Raw genomic sequence first — 18,096 nt, 5'->3', positions numbered from 1 at the left:
ATCATACGAAATGCGAGGGGGCCGGTGATCGTCAGGCCGAACATGCTACCAATTCCACCAAAGGAAATGCACGGAAACAAGCATCATCCATTCGCACAACTATCCTCAAGAGAATCAGATTGTCGATATCCGATTCCCATCGTTTTCCTCCCGTTCATTTTTTAGACCATGAAAGTTTGCGTACTCCCTCCGTACCGGGTACGCTCGTAACTTTGTACGGATTGATGGTGACAACTAGCACAATCAGAAACTGTCATCCCATCCTACCTACGCTTGCCTAATTTACTCCTTTCAGTGCTGCAAAAATCCCCGACCCCTTCCAAATAAGAAATCTTAACAACCTTACCGCACTAATCTGGCTCCAATATCAGCAAGGAAATCCCTTTGGTCATCGCTCTTCCATGAACAGTCCCCGTCGTCTCAGTACCTACCCCTTCATCTCAAACGCCATTGTCGCCTTCCGCCTTCCCAATACTCGTACACTGCCTATCTATGCTTTAGCCCCTGCGAACCCCCCAACCCCCCTACCAATAATACCAAACCTGAAGCACACTGATGCAGCACCGGCCTTCCACTGCTTCCCAACCCCTACAGTACGGAGTACTGCTGCAACGGTGACCCACGTTCAACGCATGACATCACTAGAAAACTTCCAACAGGATACAATCGGCACTCGCCTCTGCTTTGGGGCAATTGATGCTACATACGTGATAATTTTAGCTATCTTATGGGCATTCACCCGCGCAATTGGAAGCGAGAGACAGAGTGAGAGCTTCACGCCTTGCGCCGGTCTGATTTCCTCTCGTAAATTATCTCCCAGGCACGCCAGAGCATTGTCCGAGACTGCAAAACCTCGTATCGGCGAGTCAAGCGGCTTGCGAAAAGGCAGCTGCATCAACATGTCGGTCCACAGCGCGACTAGTCGACTCTCAGGCAAGTGAACCATGATCTCTACCTCTGTCTCTAACTACCCTTTACTAGTGCCCGGCTTCCTTTTCCCCTCAACGATTTCGTTCGAGAGGTTCCCGCCAAGGCCTGTCATCTCCCACTCTAGAAGCCCAAGCTCAGATAATCTACAAATCATTTCAGGACCTTATCCCCCAACCCTGAAACTAACGAGTACAATATTGCGATCCATGGAACAAAGTAGTGTCTATCTCCCGGAGCTCCTGTAGCTTTCCTATATCAATTGTTGATCTGGCATATTGGTGCAGCAAGCACATCGAATAGACAAAACTAATGTAACCATTTGCAACACAAACGAAGTGTAGGTCAATGAATCTTCGTCAAGTCGACATTTGGTATTAAGTTTTGATAAACGTTCCATGTTTCTCTCATCGTATCGTAATAGTTGTCGAAATGCTGGAGAATTCAGTTAAACGTCGTGAAACCGCCCAGACGATCTAGTACTTGTAAATCCAAGTTCATACCACTCTCAACGATCCAAACGAAGTGTGATTTCTCGGGCTGAAGCTGTTTATTCTCAGCGGATGAATTTCCTCAAGCCGTCCTGGTGCAATTGAAGATCAACTTCACTTCGAAAGCCATCAAGTATCATGATGATGGTGCTTTTCCTGAGCCCGTCTCGTACGACATGCATCACATGCACCAATGCTAAGTGAAAGGTCAAGTTTCACAGCTACGGTAGTCCGGAAGATGGTCTTAGTTAAGGCTTTGTGATCTCTTCATATTACAACCGCTCGTAACCAATTACAGTGGCCCTAAATAGAATGTGTAAGCAATAGCCCTTTTGAAAGCTCGTTCAAGATGAGTGTACTTGCGTCCAACTTGCATTGAAACATGGCTTCATATGCTTGAGCCTGCTCAATCAACACGAAGTGGATTCGGTGTGGCTGATAACTCCACAGTAATGTCCGATCTCTATTCATTGTCTTCGGGCAGCAAGAATAATCACAAGCTTGCATGAAGGATGTAATGGCAGGCTGAGAAGACACCCATATGATTGAAGTCACATGTACAGTACCATAGCTATCGGACGTCACTCAGTAGTTGTGGACTTCTATTCTGATGTGATCAGCATAGTAACAGAGTCTTCATCTTTTCCAAGGTAACAAAAGGCGCATAGCACTCATCATCTGAGGCTGTACATCTAGATGCAGAGAGAAAACTAGCGTCCGCGCCCTCCGCCATCATTCTATCCCATCTACATGTGACGTTACTGTCCTTTTTGTTCCAATATTCTACTTATGCTTTCATAGAGGGAGAAGTGCTCTCAAGAGCATGAAAAATACCGGGCTGTGTATTCATTCGTGAAAATATGGTATGGCTTATAACGTTCCGACAGGAGTACTTTTGAGGAGAAACATTGTATTTTGTTCCATTCAGCAAGTACAGCTTACGTGTGCAAGGATTGAACTTTCATTATGATTTTCGATTCGACTTTATTTTGTCCTACAGTGCAACGCTCTGTCTCTCCTGAAGATGTAATTTGACGCATGTATATCTTTTGAATAGAAGTAAGGCCTAAGGACTTGTTGAAACTTATGCCTGTTGGGATTTGTCTTTCTCTCATTCATGCAAGTCGCTTCTGAGATATCATCTTGAACTGACTTGCTCTGCCCGATTCTCGCCTTTGACGACAGCCATTCAATGGATGATATGGATCGTCTGCGAACTGGACCGACGTACTTCTTACACCTGACATTCGATTTGCTAGCTGATGTCTCATCTTAGGTAATAGCATCACGAGGCTGGTGGTGTGGATCGACTCGGTTATCGGCAGGCAGGTGAGACGCAGTTGGGACCCATCACAGGGGTTCCAGATTTCGTTTAAGTCCCTGGCTCAAACTGAAGGGCCCCCAAAATGGCAAATTCACCAACCCCAAGAACTTGTTACCTGCCCGAAAGCTCGCACTCAGTACGCGATCTGTCAGTCTTCACGTTTACAGCTATATTAGTGTAGAGTCCTAATTCCTTGGAATTGACTTTTCCGTCTTGAAATCTTGTTCTGCGGTCGTTCCATGCAGGGACCGTCTTGACAGACTTGCAGAAAATGCTTGCAGCTTTGAGCCAGCACTCGTTTCATCAAAGCCCGTCCTGCGCCAAGCACTTGAAAGACATGAAACATGTCAACGCAACACTACAGACGTATCAAAGGGTTTGCGTGGCTAAGCACAGATGACAGCAGCAGGGGGTTCATCGTACGTCCACTTGACCTTCTCTGCTAGGAAACCAGGACTGAGGAGTGCAAGAATTCGCTCGAGGTTCCACTCGCCGTCATCCCTTCCATAATGGGATGCCCATCCCTAGCTCCTGGGTCGAACTCTCAAACGGCCATTGTAGCCAAGCACAATGAGCCGGTATCTCCTGTATTATGGGGGAAAGAACTCCGTTTGCGGATCTTACGATAGACAAAACCAAGACGGTCCCCAGGTTTGATTATTACCCCATACACCATTGTACGATTGCTATTGTTCCCTCGTTCTGCATTCTCCGGCACGTTGACCCTCCCGCTGTTACTCTTTTTTCCAACATCAAAATGCCCCCCAAAAGTAATCACTACTCTACAGTGTCGCACTCAGATACCTATGATGATTCCACTACTGAAGTCGACGAGTCACTCATGGGCGATGACAAGCAATGGCACTCAATAGACCTGAACGCGCAAGGGAAACAGACAGGAAGCACTTGGAATGAAGTCAAAGTTCTCTTGAAGAGATATCGCTGGCTTATCGACACACTTCTCCTCCTTACGAATATTGGTCTCTCGCTAGGACTGTCATTACTGTTGTACTACCAATTTGAAGACGCCAAGTTTCCGTCGCGAATGACACAAATTGGCGGCGATTACACAGGCGCTGGCCCTCAATGTGAGTCAGCCCCCCAGACTACGGTATGCCATACTCTAGTTCACTATCCTGACTGTTTTTACCTGCAGTTCCGATCGAGATCAAGAAATTTGATGCCGACCATGCCGTGGTGCCTCCCAACGCAACTGAATTTCTTTCCGAAGCTACGCTCAACCAATGGCGATCGCTTTTGCCTGGTACTTCCATAGCCGGGACCTCAACTACAAGATTGACATTTCATTAACACCGTTCTAGCTGGTGCCGGTTGGAAATCTGAGGACGACGGTCCTTTCTTCACCACTACTATGACCCATCAATTGCATTGCATTGTACGCTTCAACTGTCTGATCTCTGTTTCTTAGAGATACATTTACTGACTTGTTGTAGTTCATGATGGGACGCATCTACTCCGGGATAGTCGCCAACAAGACTGATATGTCTAGGACCGAGGCTGATATCCATTTCTATCACTGCATTGACTATCTGAGACAAGCAGCCATGTGCTCAGCGGACCTGGCACTTGAACCACATTTGATTACGGACGCGGACGACAACGGGCCTGGAGATGGCAGTTGGAACGGCATGCATGGTAGGCAATTCGTCCCCTCTCGACATACTGTAGGCACTTCTAAGCCAATGTTTGTCAATTTCAAAGAGCGAGATCTAACGGACGTACTTCCAGTCTGCAAGAATCACAATCAAGTGATCAAATACGTAGATCGTAAGTTCAAACAACGAACAAGTCTGAACAGACAACAGTCTGACACTGAGTCGCAGGACAAATCCAGGAAGGAGTTCGTGTAGTTCTACCAATAGATGACTGAGCACTTGATGTTGTAATGATTTGAGTAGCAGCATTTTTATTTCATCGAGAACAAAATACAACAATAATACTTCTCTCCGGACTCTCAACTCGACGCATTGATTATACGCAGCACCGTTGTCACACACAGTCAATCAGGCCCCTTTCAAGAAGAGATTGTGCAATGGGAGGAAGTCATCCTTGAGATGGATTCTAGGACCCAAACTCATGTTGCTTCGCGCCAAGACCTACGCTGCCAGCCTGTGTCCACGTTCTTAATAAAGATCCTCTTCCGGACAAGACATAATTGGACTGCGCTGCACGCAACAGCATACTTGGGTCTAGTCAATGCAACTGCACACATCAGCGCCAGCGGATCGCGAGCAGGGCGACTAAATAATATGGAGTATGAGATTTTGAATTGGAAAAAAGTCGTTGCCAGTTTCCAATAGCGTCAACGCCTGTGGACGGAGCTTCTTGCATGGCTGATTTCAATTTCTCTTACCAGCTCAAGCTTTGGTCACAGCCTGATTCGCTTGGGACTAAAACCGTATGGAAGCCTGGCAGCTGGACAACATATTGAGTTTCTTCTGCACCTCCCCTTGATGATTCTCCGATCTGCGCTCCATCCGTCTCGTCTGCATGGGCACCTAGGCAAGCTGGCGATCGTCGCAGGCTCTTAGGGACTCGCATTCATCATGCATCTTCTGGGTCTTGTCTCAATTTGCCTTCTTCTCACGGCCCACGGAACACGGTCCGAAAACCGTTTTCGAAGACCGCCTGGACAGGGTCTCTCGGTGACTTCCGAGAAAACCCTGTGTACCCGCTGGGAATCCAGCCTGATCTACAATGGGAAACGGACTTTGTGGCAGTCGGCTTACTCATTTGGCACGAAGCGACGTACCCGACAAGTGAAGCAGCGTATGCTTCACTCATCTGTAGGTCAATCCCACTGCAAGTGATTCTTTGAATGAGAGCTATGCGATGCAGCAAACATGCGTGCGTTGAGTATGCTGTGGGCGATCAGCTTTAGTGGCTTCCCATCGCACCACGATCCGACTTTGAGACCGGTATACACTTTATTCAGATGTTCAACCACAGTGACTCTGTGGGAGACATCACTTGCCATTATCTCAATAGTACCAACTCTGTAGCATCCATCTAGGCGACAACATCTAGACACTGATTGAAGCATCGCCATCTGTGTCACCTAGCTCCAGTGGGATGAATAACGGGATATTTACCGGTACAATCGCTGGCATTGCGGCGGGCGCCGTTGTGGGAACGCTGGCTCTCATACATCTAGTGGGTTGAGTTATCTGGAGGCACTCGCGAAGGAAGAGACAGGGCCATGGGTGCGGCGGTGTCGGGGCAAGCGACGTGAGGACCCTTCCTGCTCTTCACGAAATCGGGCCCTCTCCTCCTCTTCGTTGGAAGTACGAGCTTTCTATGGACGCTCAGCAATATCTATGTGAAGCTGATGGGACATAAGGTGTGAGGTACAGCGAACCATGTCCCGCTGAAAATGAGAACAAAAGTTTTAGGGTGAAGGGCGACGGAATTTCGAGATAGCCGTGAGCAACCTATGTATGGGACAGAGGTAGAGAGGACTTACGCAAAAGCGGTCGGGAGATATGCTCAATATCAAATAGACGAGCTACTCCGCAACTATTCAACAAAACAATACTAGCGTTGACGGCAGGCTCAGGGGTGCGGTTAGTTTGTAGTACGTAGCGAATAACCCTTCTTGGGGATATTGGAAATCATTCTGCAACTTCTTACCTGAAGCGCTTCAACCAGCTCTGGAAGCCGTCTCTTTTTGTCGAGATGACTAGAGGCTTGAAGGTCTAGCTGTTCATATGCAGCTTCAACACTGAAGCCGTTGTTACTGGCACTAATTAAATGGGTCGAACACCTGTTCGTAGGTGCTTGGTTCACATCAAACGTCCTTTGACAACCACTTCAACTACTAATGCTTTGATTCCGTCTTGATTATCCTGGCCGATGATCTCTGAAGTTGGCTTAATTACCGGCTGCCGGATAACCGATGTGAAGTTTAGCTCAACGGATCGCTTCAATACTGGAAGCAACAGCCTTCTCGCGCACTTGCAAGCATTTTGGGAAGCTGACTCTCCGGGATTCCCCCTATCAAGATACTCAAAGTCTACAGCAACTCAAGACGCTTTTTCGGGGTAAAGAAAAGGTACTAACGAAATTTGATGATGTCGTCTCTGGGAACACTAAGGCTAACTCTTATTTTAGAGGCAGGTGTCACATAGAGAATGGTGTAGAAAGAAATGTAGGCTACTGGCTCTTGCAGTGCAATAAGAGCTACACCTAGCAGTGCACATGGATTCAATAATAATGATGCCGCCAACGTAGCAGCCAGGTTAGACAATCTACTGTAGCCATACTTTCACCAAGTTCCTCAGCCCACTCGCCATCCATTCTTCATCAATCGTCGCCATAGCATCAAACCCATGCTCGCCAGGCTGGACCGCCAAGTTGAATTCCAAGTCAGGGTCAACCTCCCTAACCAACTCTTTTAACGCGACGTTCCCTTTCACCGGAACAACACTGTCATCAGCACCTTGCCAGACGAATACACCTCCGCGCGGAAACTTCTGCCCAGCTCTCAACCTCTCAAACGGGAAAAGCTGCTTCTTCTCGAGCGGAAACATCTTCGGGAAACCGCCGTGTTGAAGGTTGGCGAACATGAGGAGGCCCCTCTCGAGTTTTCGGTCGTTAGAAATGAGTGCAGGCGCCTCACCATTGCGAATCTTTTCAAAATGGTCGTCGACGATGCTCTGAGGCAGGGTTAGTCCAAAGACCGGAGCCGTCGGCCTCTCCATGAAGTGTGCGTCGGCAAGGTCGATACAAGGGTAGGCGGCTGTCACAGCCCGGATTTCCTTGGCATGAGATAAGCCTGCCATGATGCTTAGGTAGCCTCCCGCACTGTCACCAGCCGTGAGGATCCGATCCGTGTCGACGTCAACGCGACCTCCAGTCTCCTGCTTGACAAAAGGGGCTAGCTCCTTATGAACCCAGGTCCAGTGATCCTCGATATCTTCAAGGAGGTCGTCGATAGTGGACTCTGGCGCGAGGCGATAGTTCGGGCTCACAATCACGGCCGAGTGGCGGGCCGCGAGTTCCATGTGCCATGGCGCGAAGAATCCGGGGTAGAGACTCGCGCCGCCGATGAAGCCGCCGCCGTGATAGCGTAGTATAATAGGACATGGGGAGGATACCGGGCTCGAGGCCTCTGTCAACTTCTTCGGGATGAGGACGTCGGTGGTGATGGAGTGGTCTGAGACTGTCTTGTAGATTGTTGTCAAGATGGTAACGTCTGAGAAACGAGACATGTCGTCTGGATGCGGCAGAAGATCCATTTTGGCTTGTTGAAGGCGTATCCGGGCCAAGTGGCTCTGTGATAAGTGAAGCTAGCTGTTTGAAAAGATGTAAGGGCTAAGTCTTATAGAAATATTCCGATGTCGCATGTATTTCAGAGGTGAATGTGTTCCTGCAATATCTGGGGAGCTCAATATGGGTCTCTCGGTTGCTTTCTATCCCCGAGACGAGCTGACCCGCCGATACTTGTGAAATCTCCACACTACCTTAATATACATTCTCAAACATGCCAACCCCGCGAATAGCGATGACTAGTGGCCTTCGGATGTCGAACATGACATTTGGAGCTCCGTGCTTCGGAATCCGGTCTTTTGAGTTTCGGGAACTAGCAGTCATAGTCACAACTTGGACCAAGCTGCACGAGTCTAACCCGCAAGCCTGAGAGTTCGCGCCAGTGGTAGATGAGACTTGAGGACTAAAACATCTATTCAATCCCACCCTCGGGCCGGGAACCACAGACGGCATGTGTCCGTATTGAACAGGGGCCTTTAAATTGGGTGGTCAGAGTCATCTATCTAGGCCTAAGATGATCGCATTGAGGGCCCATTGACGTCAACCTCAAGAAGTTTGTTGGGTAGAGAGCCATCATTGATCGGAACAGACAAGTCCGCGTCAGTACTTGGGAGGTTGTCAAATTCATAGCACGTTGAAAACTACCGGTAATTTCTTTGAATAATAACAATCCAAAGGGAACCAATTAAGGCACTGAGCTCTCTCCCCCTGCCAGGGCAAGGTCGTTCAATTTTGTGCTCATCACTCGAATTCATTACTTTAAGCTGGCAAAGAATGATGCCTCCTAGCCACAAAAAGTAGCATCGTTTGGGACTTGCTGATGGATGTTATGTTTAGTAATCTATTCCTTGCGAGCGTTGAGCTTGACTTCAGAGCGAACGTATGGGAGATGCAGCCAATTTGTCACGAAAAGCGTCTGTGAGACATTTCACCATACATGCTAGATGGACGAACTACGGCTGAAGTGAGCAGCATGGCCTACTGCCCCTCAATACCGGTATCATCTATTCTGTTCTTTCCAAGACCTAGAGCGAGAGAAATGTCTGGAGAAGTTCTAAAATCTCGAAGAGTAACTTAGCAGGAGCCTAGACTAGACGAAAAGACTGCTTCGAGAGAGAGGGGGGGGGGGGGGGGTCGCGTTATGCTGGATGTCTCTCTCCGAAGATTGTGATTAACCTTCCCTACCCTCGGGCAAGCGACGAAATGACCCAGGCAGTCGTTTTGTTAAGCTTAGTGATCTACAACAGTTCTTGCAATTCCGAGCATTTTTTTCCATCTTTTTCTCTTCTTTTGTATTGCGATCCCTAAGCGTTGTGGGACAGGCTTGCGATAGTGCTACTAGGTTGTTTCTTGCCACTATCGATGATTAATTTTTCCTACGGCTTTTAACTACGCTCCTCATAAAGGCTGTATGTGGTACAGGATAAATTTCCTTTGTTGAGCGCTATCCCTCGCCCGCTGTTCCACGCCCAAGCCTCCTCTGGTGATTTGCGCCGCTAGTAAGTCATTACCCACGGTTCTTCTTATAAGATGGCCCGCCCAAGAAATCTTGTCATCTGACTGAGCGCAGGGCAGGCTGCGTGGAGCATGCAAGCGACGTTGGAGCTTACTTCCGGGAATTTTACAGCTGGCTCCTTGGACGACGGTCCTGGTTACCCTCAGTAAATCAGCAGAAGGAACGTCTGTTGATGATATCGGAATCAGCGAGATCGCCACTTATCCCATCGAACTATCGCAGAGTTTCGGCGTTGCAAAGCCTACGATGAGGATGATAGAATTAAGTGGCCAGGTGGCAGTGATTCGCGAATTCCAGTTTCGTCGCTTAACGAGACTCGGCGAAGTGCTTTGCGTGAGGTCAGCTTCCGCCTTCTTGAGGCAAAGAGCGTTCTTACAGAGACTCAGCTGCGAGAGAGCAGCAATGATAGTGGTAGCTGGGGACCACAGAAAGGCGTACCGCACAGCCGCATCACTAGGCACGGCCTATGGCATGTCATTGAACCCAAGTTGTACATGGTTTATTGTAACATCAGCCGCCATTGACGGCAGTCATCTAGCCTAATTCTCGAAGCCTTGGCCGCTCAGAGCAACCCGACCATTGTGGGTTTGCTCGTGCGTACTTTTCTACGAAAAACATATGGTCACCAACTGAACTAGTAGAGCCGGCATCTCAGAGGGCTTCACTCTGCTCTGTGCTGGTAGCGATCTCTATCAGCAAGTCTAGAGGCGGGGATCCCAGCCTCGAGCTTGCTTGTAGCCGTGGCAAAGAAGCGGTCCATCAGCTGGTGGGCAATTGCGGGAGTTTCCGTGACAGAGTTGTTGCTCAAATGAGAGACTCCGTCCATGAATGAGCCCGACGAGACCCTGCTGCTTGTTGGAGTGATTGCATCACTTCCTTCGCTGCGAGAACCTGTGCTGGAAGACGTGCTCCTCTAGTCCACGTTACGTTCAGCAGTTGGGGCACCGCCACGCCAGAGTCCGTAAAATCCGTCGCAATTCTTCCACATTTTGATCGTGCCGTCCTCGGATCCAGTTCCGTACAGTTTGCCGTCTGGGGAGAAGGCAATGGACCAGATGGGGCCATGGTGCCCCTTGAGAGTCTCTGATAGCTTGTTAGTGGGTATCCTGCTTAATGGTTTCCATCCCCCAACTCACCAATCTCGCCAGCGTCGTCCCAGCGGCAGACGCGTGCCCAGGTACCCGGCTCTTCACCCATGACAATCTTGCGACCCTTGAGGTCCAAACCGACGCTTGCAACACCATGCTTCAGTTCCAAACGCTTGAGTTCGTCCATCGCTTGCGGGCCTCCCCAAAAGTATACCCACTTGCCGGCGGCCACAGCCAAGACAGGAAGACCGCCTCCGATATCGCCGGGAGAGGTGTGCTCGGGCGCAAGGGAGACGAGCTCGCAGGACTTGATCTCGCCGTCCAGGACCTCCTGACGGATGACGTTGCGGGTGGGCAGGTCGAACCATCTGAGGGTGTTGTCGGACGCAGTGACGATCGTGTTAGGATCCTTGGTCCAAGCAATGAACTTGATGGAGCCAGTATGGGTGCCTTCGCCAATCTCAAAGCCAGCCGAGGCGGGCACAGTGATGGGCGTACCGGCGGGAGAGTTGGGATCGGGGGTGAAATCGCTGAGGTCGAAGACGCGAAGCTTCTTCTCCATGCCTCCTGTGGCGATGAGCTCAGAGTTGTCAGGCGGGTAAGCGACGGCGCGGACAATGTGGTTGTGCTGGAGGGTGTACAGGACCTCTCCACTGTGAGTATCCCAGACCTTGCTGCTGGTCATTAGTCACGATTCGGAGTGTGAGTGACGCGTGATAGGACTTACGCGGTGAAGTCGGCAGAGGCGGTTGCGGCGTTGGAGGCATCAGGACTCAATCTGGCCTGCCAGACAGCACCCTTGTGGCCAATGAAGGTTCCGATCCTGTGTGAGCACTCGTCAATTACGCGCGGTCAACTGGTCTGGGAGGAGGAAGCTACCAATCGCCAGTAACGCCATCGCGCAACATTGGATTTCCATCTGCGACAGGGTTAGCGAACCCCTGGTGGCAGCGCAGGATCCTCTATCCCCAGCTTACCCTTGCAAGCCGAGATCATGTAGTATTGCTCTCCCTTCTCAAGGCCAGAGAAGCAGACATGAGGAACAGGTCGAGAGTGACCATGGCAGGTCAGAGGAACATATTGACGCGAGGTCTCGGCAGCGGGAGGGGCAGCGGCCGCCATATCGTCGTTGATGTGAGGTATTCGAGGGACTAGGTGCTTGTTCGCCTTCGTGAGAGTCGCAATCGAGACGTTTGCGCTGGGGAGGGGCATCAAGTTGTCGACAAGTTGTAGCTTTGTTTCGCTGTTTTTTGAGGGGGGGAAGGGGGGGGGGGGCGTTTCTTTCGCGATTGACACTCGAACGAGATGAGGAGGAAAAACGAAGTCAAGGAGGGTCAGTGAGGTACAGCCGTTACGTCGTAAATATCGTGAGGGGTAGGTACGATGAATCGCGTGAGGACAAGCAGCGCAGCGACGGCAACAGTAGCGATAACTCTAGGAAATAGAGCAAAAGCACTTTAAGGGAAAGAAAAAAAGGAAGATGGGGAAAGCTGCTGGATGTGAGAAGCAATGGGAGACGGGAGCGGCGCGGATGAAATAATAGTGGGGGCTCTCCGAGTCGGAGCAAGGCCGATTTGCGCCTGGAATCTGTCGGGTGCGATTGTTTGATGGAATCCGCTGCAAGAACAGGTGGGAAAGGCGAAAGGTGAGAGTGTGCTCCGTAGGTACCTACCTAATGGAAGCCGGTTCCGTGGAATGAGGTACCTTACAAAGGCACACCTTGTCCCTTGTTCCCGACTTTTGGAAGGAGTCAAGGAAATTCGATGGACCCCTGAAACCAGGCCGGTCCTGCCACGAGCAGCTAGAACTCCAGAGTGACCCCGCGCTGCTCCGTGCAGGTTGCGGATTACCTACCCACTACCTTACCTAATAGGAGGGGGGTCTGCTGAGGTAAGCTCCTGGCTTTGCGGGCAACCTCATCTGTTTACCTGTGGGAAGCCACGTGCTTTGCTGGCTGGCCCCGCAGATGTGGCTGATGTCGATATATTTTGAGGCGCGGCTGCCATAGGTACTACGCAGGCCCGGGGCAGGGACAGCCTGCCCGCAGTGGGTATCCATAAGGTAGGTAGGCACTGTGGCGCAATGGAGCTTCAGCGTTCCCGCTTCCGTCATCATCGTCTACCTAGCTACCTTCCCTACATGACAACCTTACCTTCATAAGGTAACGAAAGGAAAGAAAGTTACCGCCCACCACTACAAATCAAGATACGAGCGAGCTTTCCACTCAAAGAGACGTACCTAGACTCTTCTTGATAGCTACCTTGTTTACTTTTCCCCACCTCCATCACAGATTGCCAGCAATGACGACAGACTTCAAGCTATCCGCTCAGCTGTCTGGCCACGACTCAGACGTAAGTAAACGAACCTCAACGCCCCAACGCTCTGTTCGTCAGCTAATGCGTATGCAATCCACAGGTCAAGGCAGTCAGCTTTCCTGCTCATCAAACCCTGCTCACTGCCTCTCGAGATGGTAGTGTACGAGTCTGGCGTCAAACGTCAGGACCCCCTCCGACTTTCGAACCCACAATCTCGAGCCAAACATCCGAATTTGTCAACGCTGTCACATATCTTCAACCGTCTGAAGCATACCCGAATGGACTGATTGCCTCCGGTGGTAAGGATACCATCGTCGAAGTCAAACAACCCCAAGCTGCCCCGGGTGACAACGCCGAGAGACTTTTGATCGGTCACTCCCAAAACGTGTGCACTCTGGATGTATCGCCAAAGGGATCCTATCTTGTATCGGGCGGATGGGATGCTCAGGCCATCGTCTGGAATATCAACACCTGGGAACCTGAGATCCGTCTCAGCGGTCATGATAAGAGTGTGTGGGCTGTTCTTGCTCTTGACGAGGACACGGTAGTCACGGGATGCGCCGATACGAACATTCGCATCTACAAGCTTCCCTCCGCCATTGCCGGGGACGCCGAACCACAATCAACTATCCACACACCTGAAGTTATTCGTGCTCTCGCAAAGGTTCCCAAGGGCCATTCGAGCGGAGCTGATATTGCAAGTGCCAGCAACGATGGCATCATCCGCTTGTGGAAGCTGAATGGTCAGCAAGTTGGAGAGCTAATCGGCCACGAGAACTTCATCTACGCTTTGACAAGTCTTCCTTCGGGTGAGTTAATCAGCTCCGGAGAGGATCGCACTGTACGAATATGGAAGGGGAACGAGTGCGTTCAGACCATCACACATCCTGCCATCTCAGTCTGGGCTGTTGCTGCGAATCAGGAGTCTGGCGACATCATTACAGGAGCCAGTGATGGAGTTGCGCGTGTCTTCACGCGCAACTCTGAGCGGACAGCAAGTGCCGACGCCATTTCCGCGTTCGAGGAGTCGGTGAAGGCTTCAGCAATTCCTCAGCAACAATTGCCAGATATCAACAAGGAGAAGCTACCTGGTCCCGAGTTTCTTCAGTCTAGGTCGGGCACTAAGGAGGGCCAGGTACAGATGATCAACGAGGGTAATGGACTGATCACTGCCCACCAATGGTCCCAAAGTGAGTTTGATCTTAAACCACTCTCTCAGGTACACGGCTAACGGCGCATAGGTCAACAACAATGGATCAACATTGGCACCGTAGTTGACTCCGCCGGAAGTAGCGGAAAGAAAACAGAACACAATGGCAAGTCTTATGATTACGTTTTTGACGTTGATATCGAGGACGGAAAGCCACCCTTGAAGCTGCCTTACAACCTGTCGCAAAACCCTTACGACGCTGCGACAAAGTTTCTTAATGACAACGAGCTGCCACTGAGCTATCTGGACAACGTGGCCGGCTTCATCACCCAGAACACCAAAGGTGCCACCCTTGGCCAGTCAGCACCCTCAGGTGGCGCTGATCCTTACGGCACGGAGTCGAGATATCGCCCTGGCGAGCCGGAAACTTTAGCTCCTAAGCTCCTACCGCATACCGAGTACCTCTTCATCACGGCCGGCAAATATGATGCCATGGTTAACAAAATCCTCACAACCAACGCGAACATGATTTCCTCTGGTCGCAAGGACTCTGCCCTGAACCCCAACGAGCAAAGCATACTCAAAGCTGTCAAGGAGGCCATTGAATCTTCGACGGCCGTTAGTCAACAAGGCATCGATCTCACGGTCAAGATTGTGACACACTGGCCTTATACTGAGCGACTCGCCGGCCTGGATTTGTTAAGATGTGTTGCTCCAGCACCTCTCGCTGCTGACCTCGCACTTCCAGGTGCTTCTTTCCTCCAGATCGCTGCGACCAGCGCTCTGGAGGCGACAGACGGTGCCGCGCCCAATGAGAATTCGGTCATGATGGCACTCAGGGCATTTGCGAACATCTTCAGTTCCCCTCAGGGTCGAGCGCTAGCCACGAAGGAGGCTCCTCTTGCAGCGAGCGTTCTCGAGCGTGTGCTGGGCATTTCTGGCGGTGCTGCGATTGGACCTTCTAATCGCAATGTCCTAATTGCTGCGACTACTACACTAATAAATTATGCAGTGCTCGCCTTCAAGGAGAAGTCCAGACAGGAGTCGAAACGTCTCATTCAAGCCCTCGGAAAGATACTCTCCACGCAATCCGACTCGGAAGTCATCTACCGAGCGCTTGTCGCTTTGGGAACGTTTTCTGCTACCAACAAGGCCGACGTGAAGAGTCTGGGTGGCGAGGGTTGGATCAAGGGGGCTATCGACCGCGTGTCGGAGCCACGGGTGAAGCATGTGGGACAAGAAGCTCTCCAACAGCTGTGAACGGTGCAGAGTGTGATGGGATGGATGTGAGATAATGAAGCTTGCGCTATGCAGTCTCCGGAAACATGACTTGAGTGACGGCCGTGTGATGGTCAAAGAAGTGTGCGCGCCTGCTGACGCTCTGGCGAAACGGGAGGAAGGGGCAAAACGACGGGGGCTTTGGGGGTATCATACAGAGAGTCAAGTAGCTCGCCGTCTTAGCCCGCTTTCCATAGAGCAATGGAAGCCCCGGTAAATTACATTCCATGGCGTTCTCTAGTGTGACTGAATTGGTTTCTGGGATAGTTCAGCGTTCGATGTTATGACTTCAATTTGTCCTAGCGTTGTCGTTTACCCAATATTGTCGGACAAGACTGCAAAGGGCATCCAACGAAGCACGTCCTGGTCAACATTCCCACATTCCTATATCACATCAAATAGTACCAGTCTGTGGAATCCTTCTGAATATGTTTGTAATTGTACCCGCAGTGAGCGAGCATTGTTGATCGGGGTACTTCAGAAAACAATGAGTATTTTCTTCGAGTAAAAGAGGAAGGGAAAAAAAAAACACCACCTTCGGGCCGCAGCCATTTGAAGCCATTTCCCGATTTCAAAAAGAAAGAGAAAGAAAAAAAAAAAAACGCCGTCTTTAATGCCTCCCAAGAATGTACAATATTTCCCAAGGTATAACCCATCCATTGCGTCCATTCGACTCTCAAAACAACTCATTCATGAATTTGGGCCATGCTGCAGAGTCACAGCAAGATCCAGAGCGCACCGAGCAGAAGCGGGAGCCCACCAACGACGGAGAAGCTCGTTGTTATTCTTGCGCCAGCGGATGTTCCTTGCACATACCCCGCGCCAGACTCTTTCGTCGTGATGGTATAGACGTCACCAAAGCCAATGTCGGTGGAGTTGAAGCAGTTTGTCTCGTTAACCTTTCCGATTTTCGGGTCGCCTGGCTCAGCGAATTCAATATCGACGCACTATCATTGCGGTACACCGTATCAGCACCTTTCTGCCTCTCCCTCTCCTTCTCTCTCTCCCTCTCCGTCTAGCTGAGGTAGGGGACTGGGGAAGACTTACTGAGAATAGAGCAGCGCCGTGCACAGCAAGCTCAACAATTTGGATCGTGGCGTGATCGCCGGCCTTGACGGTGGTGTTTGCCGGGAGAGGCACTTGCGGAAGGCAGACGGTGCCCGGGTAAGGGTTCTTGCTTGGGCCGAGGATTTGGAAGACGGGGACCATGGGGAAGGACATGTTGAGGGGACCGCCGTCGGGCCCGTCGCTGCCGAAGCCCATGTTGGCATACATCATTGCCTGGGCGTGGCCCTGGAACCAGCCTGGTTGGAAGGCAAGGGCACCACCCGTCGTGGGCCAGTAGGTCCGGTTTTGGGTAACGTGCATGCCGCCGCCTTTCGGGATCGATTAGTGAGGCCCGAGTCTCTGACTTATATAGTGAATGAGGTTTGAAGTATGGCCCGGGAGAGAGCCATGGCGATAGCGAAGGGAAGTAATCAACAGCTCACGAGTAAGGACTTACATGGGTAGTTCCATTGCATGCCGTAGGGGAATGTGTCATTGGTAATAAGGTTATTACCGCGCCAGCCCGGGTAGGAGATGACGATGTGAGCTGATGCTGTCGCCGCGAGGACGAGTGCTGAAAGTGTTGCGAAGAGCATCTCGGCGGTTCGTGTGTGTAAGGGGGCCGTCGAAAGCTGGCGATTGTAGTATTACAACGACGAACTCTTCCTTTTCTTCACTTGGAAACCGTCTTCTGCAAATTTCCACTTTCTTGTTCCACAAACTTTCCGTCCGGTTGTCTGACTGACTGAATGGCTTTTGAGCCCGCCTGGAGATGTTTGAGGTGGTTGGCTGGTCGGATGGTTCGTGTGAGTCTTTGGGGCAAACCTCGCTTAAGACAACAAAAGATTCTCGAAACTGAGGCAAAGCACAGGAGAGTTCACAGCTTTGTTCAAGAACAAGGTTTCTGCGGTTTCAAAGAATATTTCCCTTGCGGCACTGGGTCAGTCGAGTAGGAGAGAAAAGAAGGGAGGGCGCAAGTGGAAGACGACAGGCTGAATGATATTTGGGCGGGGATGGGAGCCCGCATGGCAAGGTAACCTTCCTGCCTTAAGGTCAGGAAGATGACCCGGCCGACCGATCCAGCCGCCGGGCCATGTATGGATGTCCATTTGTGCCGTGCCATTGGATTCGCACCTTGCAGCCGTCCAATCGAGCCTGGCTGACCTGGCGTGCGCGTGGAGGTATGAATGCGAATGGGGGCACTCAATCACACCGGGAAAGGGACGGGTGGACTGGCAGACAGACTGCAGTAGCCAGTAGTGTATGCGAATCCTTCACGCCTTCATCTGCAAGACGATGGGCAATGGCTCCCGTTCCCCTTGCCGGGCTAGCGACGCAGCCAATGGCTGACAGAAGCGCCCAGGCAAGTGAGAGTCGCTGCGGGAGTGGCAGGGGATTGTTCACCAGGAGGTGGTTATTTGGGGGGCACGAGGCCAATGAGGTGCCGTATCACCCCGGTGGCAGAGGGGATCTCGACGATGAGTGGTGAGAGGGGGAGGCGATGAACAGGGATGCTGCAAGGTGTAAGCGCCGGCTTTACACTACTATATGTACGTTGGCTGCTGGATGCAACCTGGCACCGCTGCCACAGCAAATCCCCGTCGTCGGCCGGTGGCTGTTTGCTAGGTATACCTACCTCTCCACGCTCATATTTCGTTGATGCACGAACCA

At 51.0% G+C, this 18,096-nt stretch overlaps 5 protein-coding genes across 5 annotated transcripts; 2 read left to right on the top strand and 3 right to left on the bottom strand.

Moving 5' to 3' along the window:
- Positions 1–3,499: 3,499 nt before the first annotated feature.
- On the top strand, positions 3,500–4,633 carry HER10_EVM0000719 (uncharacterized protein; the record flags this gene model as incomplete). The annotated part of the gene is made up of 5 exons (XM_035470488.1): positions 3,500–3,830; positions 3,899–4,006; positions 4,065–4,138; positions 4,197–4,530; positions 4,587–4,633. The coding sequence occupies 5 exons, from the start codon at positions 3,500–3,502 to the stop codon at positions 4,631–4,633; spliced, it is 894 nt and encodes a 297-aa protein (XP_035326481.1).
- A 2,377-nt stretch (positions 4,634–7,010) lies between these two features.
- On the bottom strand, positions 7,011–8,000 carry HER10_EVM0006355 (uncharacterized protein; the record flags this gene model as incomplete). Its single annotated transcript, XM_035475942.1, has 1 exon — positions 7,011–8,000. The coding sequence occupies one exon, from the start codon at positions 7,998–8,000 to the stop codon at positions 7,011–7,013; it is 990 nt and encodes a 329-aa protein (XP_035326910.1).
- Positions 8,001–10,084: 2,084 nt separating this feature from the next.
- On the bottom strand, positions 10,085–12,368 carry HER10_EVM0003742 (WD repeat domain-containing protein). Its single transcript, XM_035473406.1, has 5 exons — positions 11,613–12,368; positions 11,515–11,554; positions 11,363–11,458; positions 10,684–11,309; positions 10,085–10,630 (listed from the first exon to the last, which is right to left on the bottom strand). The coding sequence occupies exons 1-5, from the start codon at positions 11,845–11,847 to the stop codon at positions 10,461–10,463; spliced, it is 1,167 nt and encodes a 388-aa protein (XP_035326727.1). The 5' UTR covers positions 11,848–12,368; the 3' UTR covers positions 10,085–10,460.
- Positions 12,369–12,935: 567 nt separating this feature from the next.
- Positions 12,936–15,360, top strand: HER10_EVM0009424 (uncharacterized protein; the record flags this gene model as incomplete). Its single annotated transcript, XM_035478911.1, has 3 exons — positions 12,936–12,986; positions 13,051–14,140; positions 14,192–15,360. 3 exons carry the CDS (start codon positions 12,936–12,938, stop codon positions 15,358–15,360), a joined length of 2,310 nt encoding a protein of 769 aa, XP_035327154.1.
- A 734-nt stretch (positions 15,361–16,094) lies between these two features.
- On the bottom strand, positions 16,095–17,021 carry HER10_EVM0001508 (uncharacterized protein; the record flags this gene model as incomplete). Its single annotated transcript, XM_035471253.1, has 3 exons — positions 16,095–16,325; positions 16,426–16,754; positions 16,883–17,021. 3 exons carry the CDS (start codon positions 17,019–17,021, stop codon positions 16,095–16,097), a joined length of 699 nt encoding a protein of 232 aa, XP_035326542.1.
- Positions 17,022–18,096: the final 1,075 nt, after the last annotated feature.

This window comes from Colletotrichum scovillei, assembly GCF_011075155.1.
Source record: "Colletotrichum scovillei strain TJNH1 chromosome Unknown Contig00011, whole genome shotgun sequence".
Classification (NCBI taxonomy): Eukaryota; Fungi; Ascomycota; class Sordariomycetes; order Glomerellales; family Glomerellaceae; genus Colletotrichum; species Colletotrichum scovillei.
The sequence above is the reverse complement of the archived record's forward strand: the minus strand, read 5'-3'. Positions and strand labels throughout refer to the sequence as shown.

Bases quoted from the DNA above. Each gene is read 5' to 3' on its own strand.
- HER10_EVM0003742 (XM_035473406.1), bottom strand. From the start codon at position 11,847: ATGCCCCTCCCCAGCGCAAACGTCTCGATTGCGACTCTCACGAAGGCG. The intron at 11,310-11,362 runs GTAAGTCCTATC...AATGACCAGCAG, and splicing joins GCCTCTGCCGACTTCACCGC to CAAGGTCTGGGATACTCACA. The intron at 10,631-10,683 runs GTGAGTTGGGGG...ACAAGCTATCAG, and splicing joins GGACGACGCTGGCGAGATTG to AGACTCTCAAGGGGCACCAT.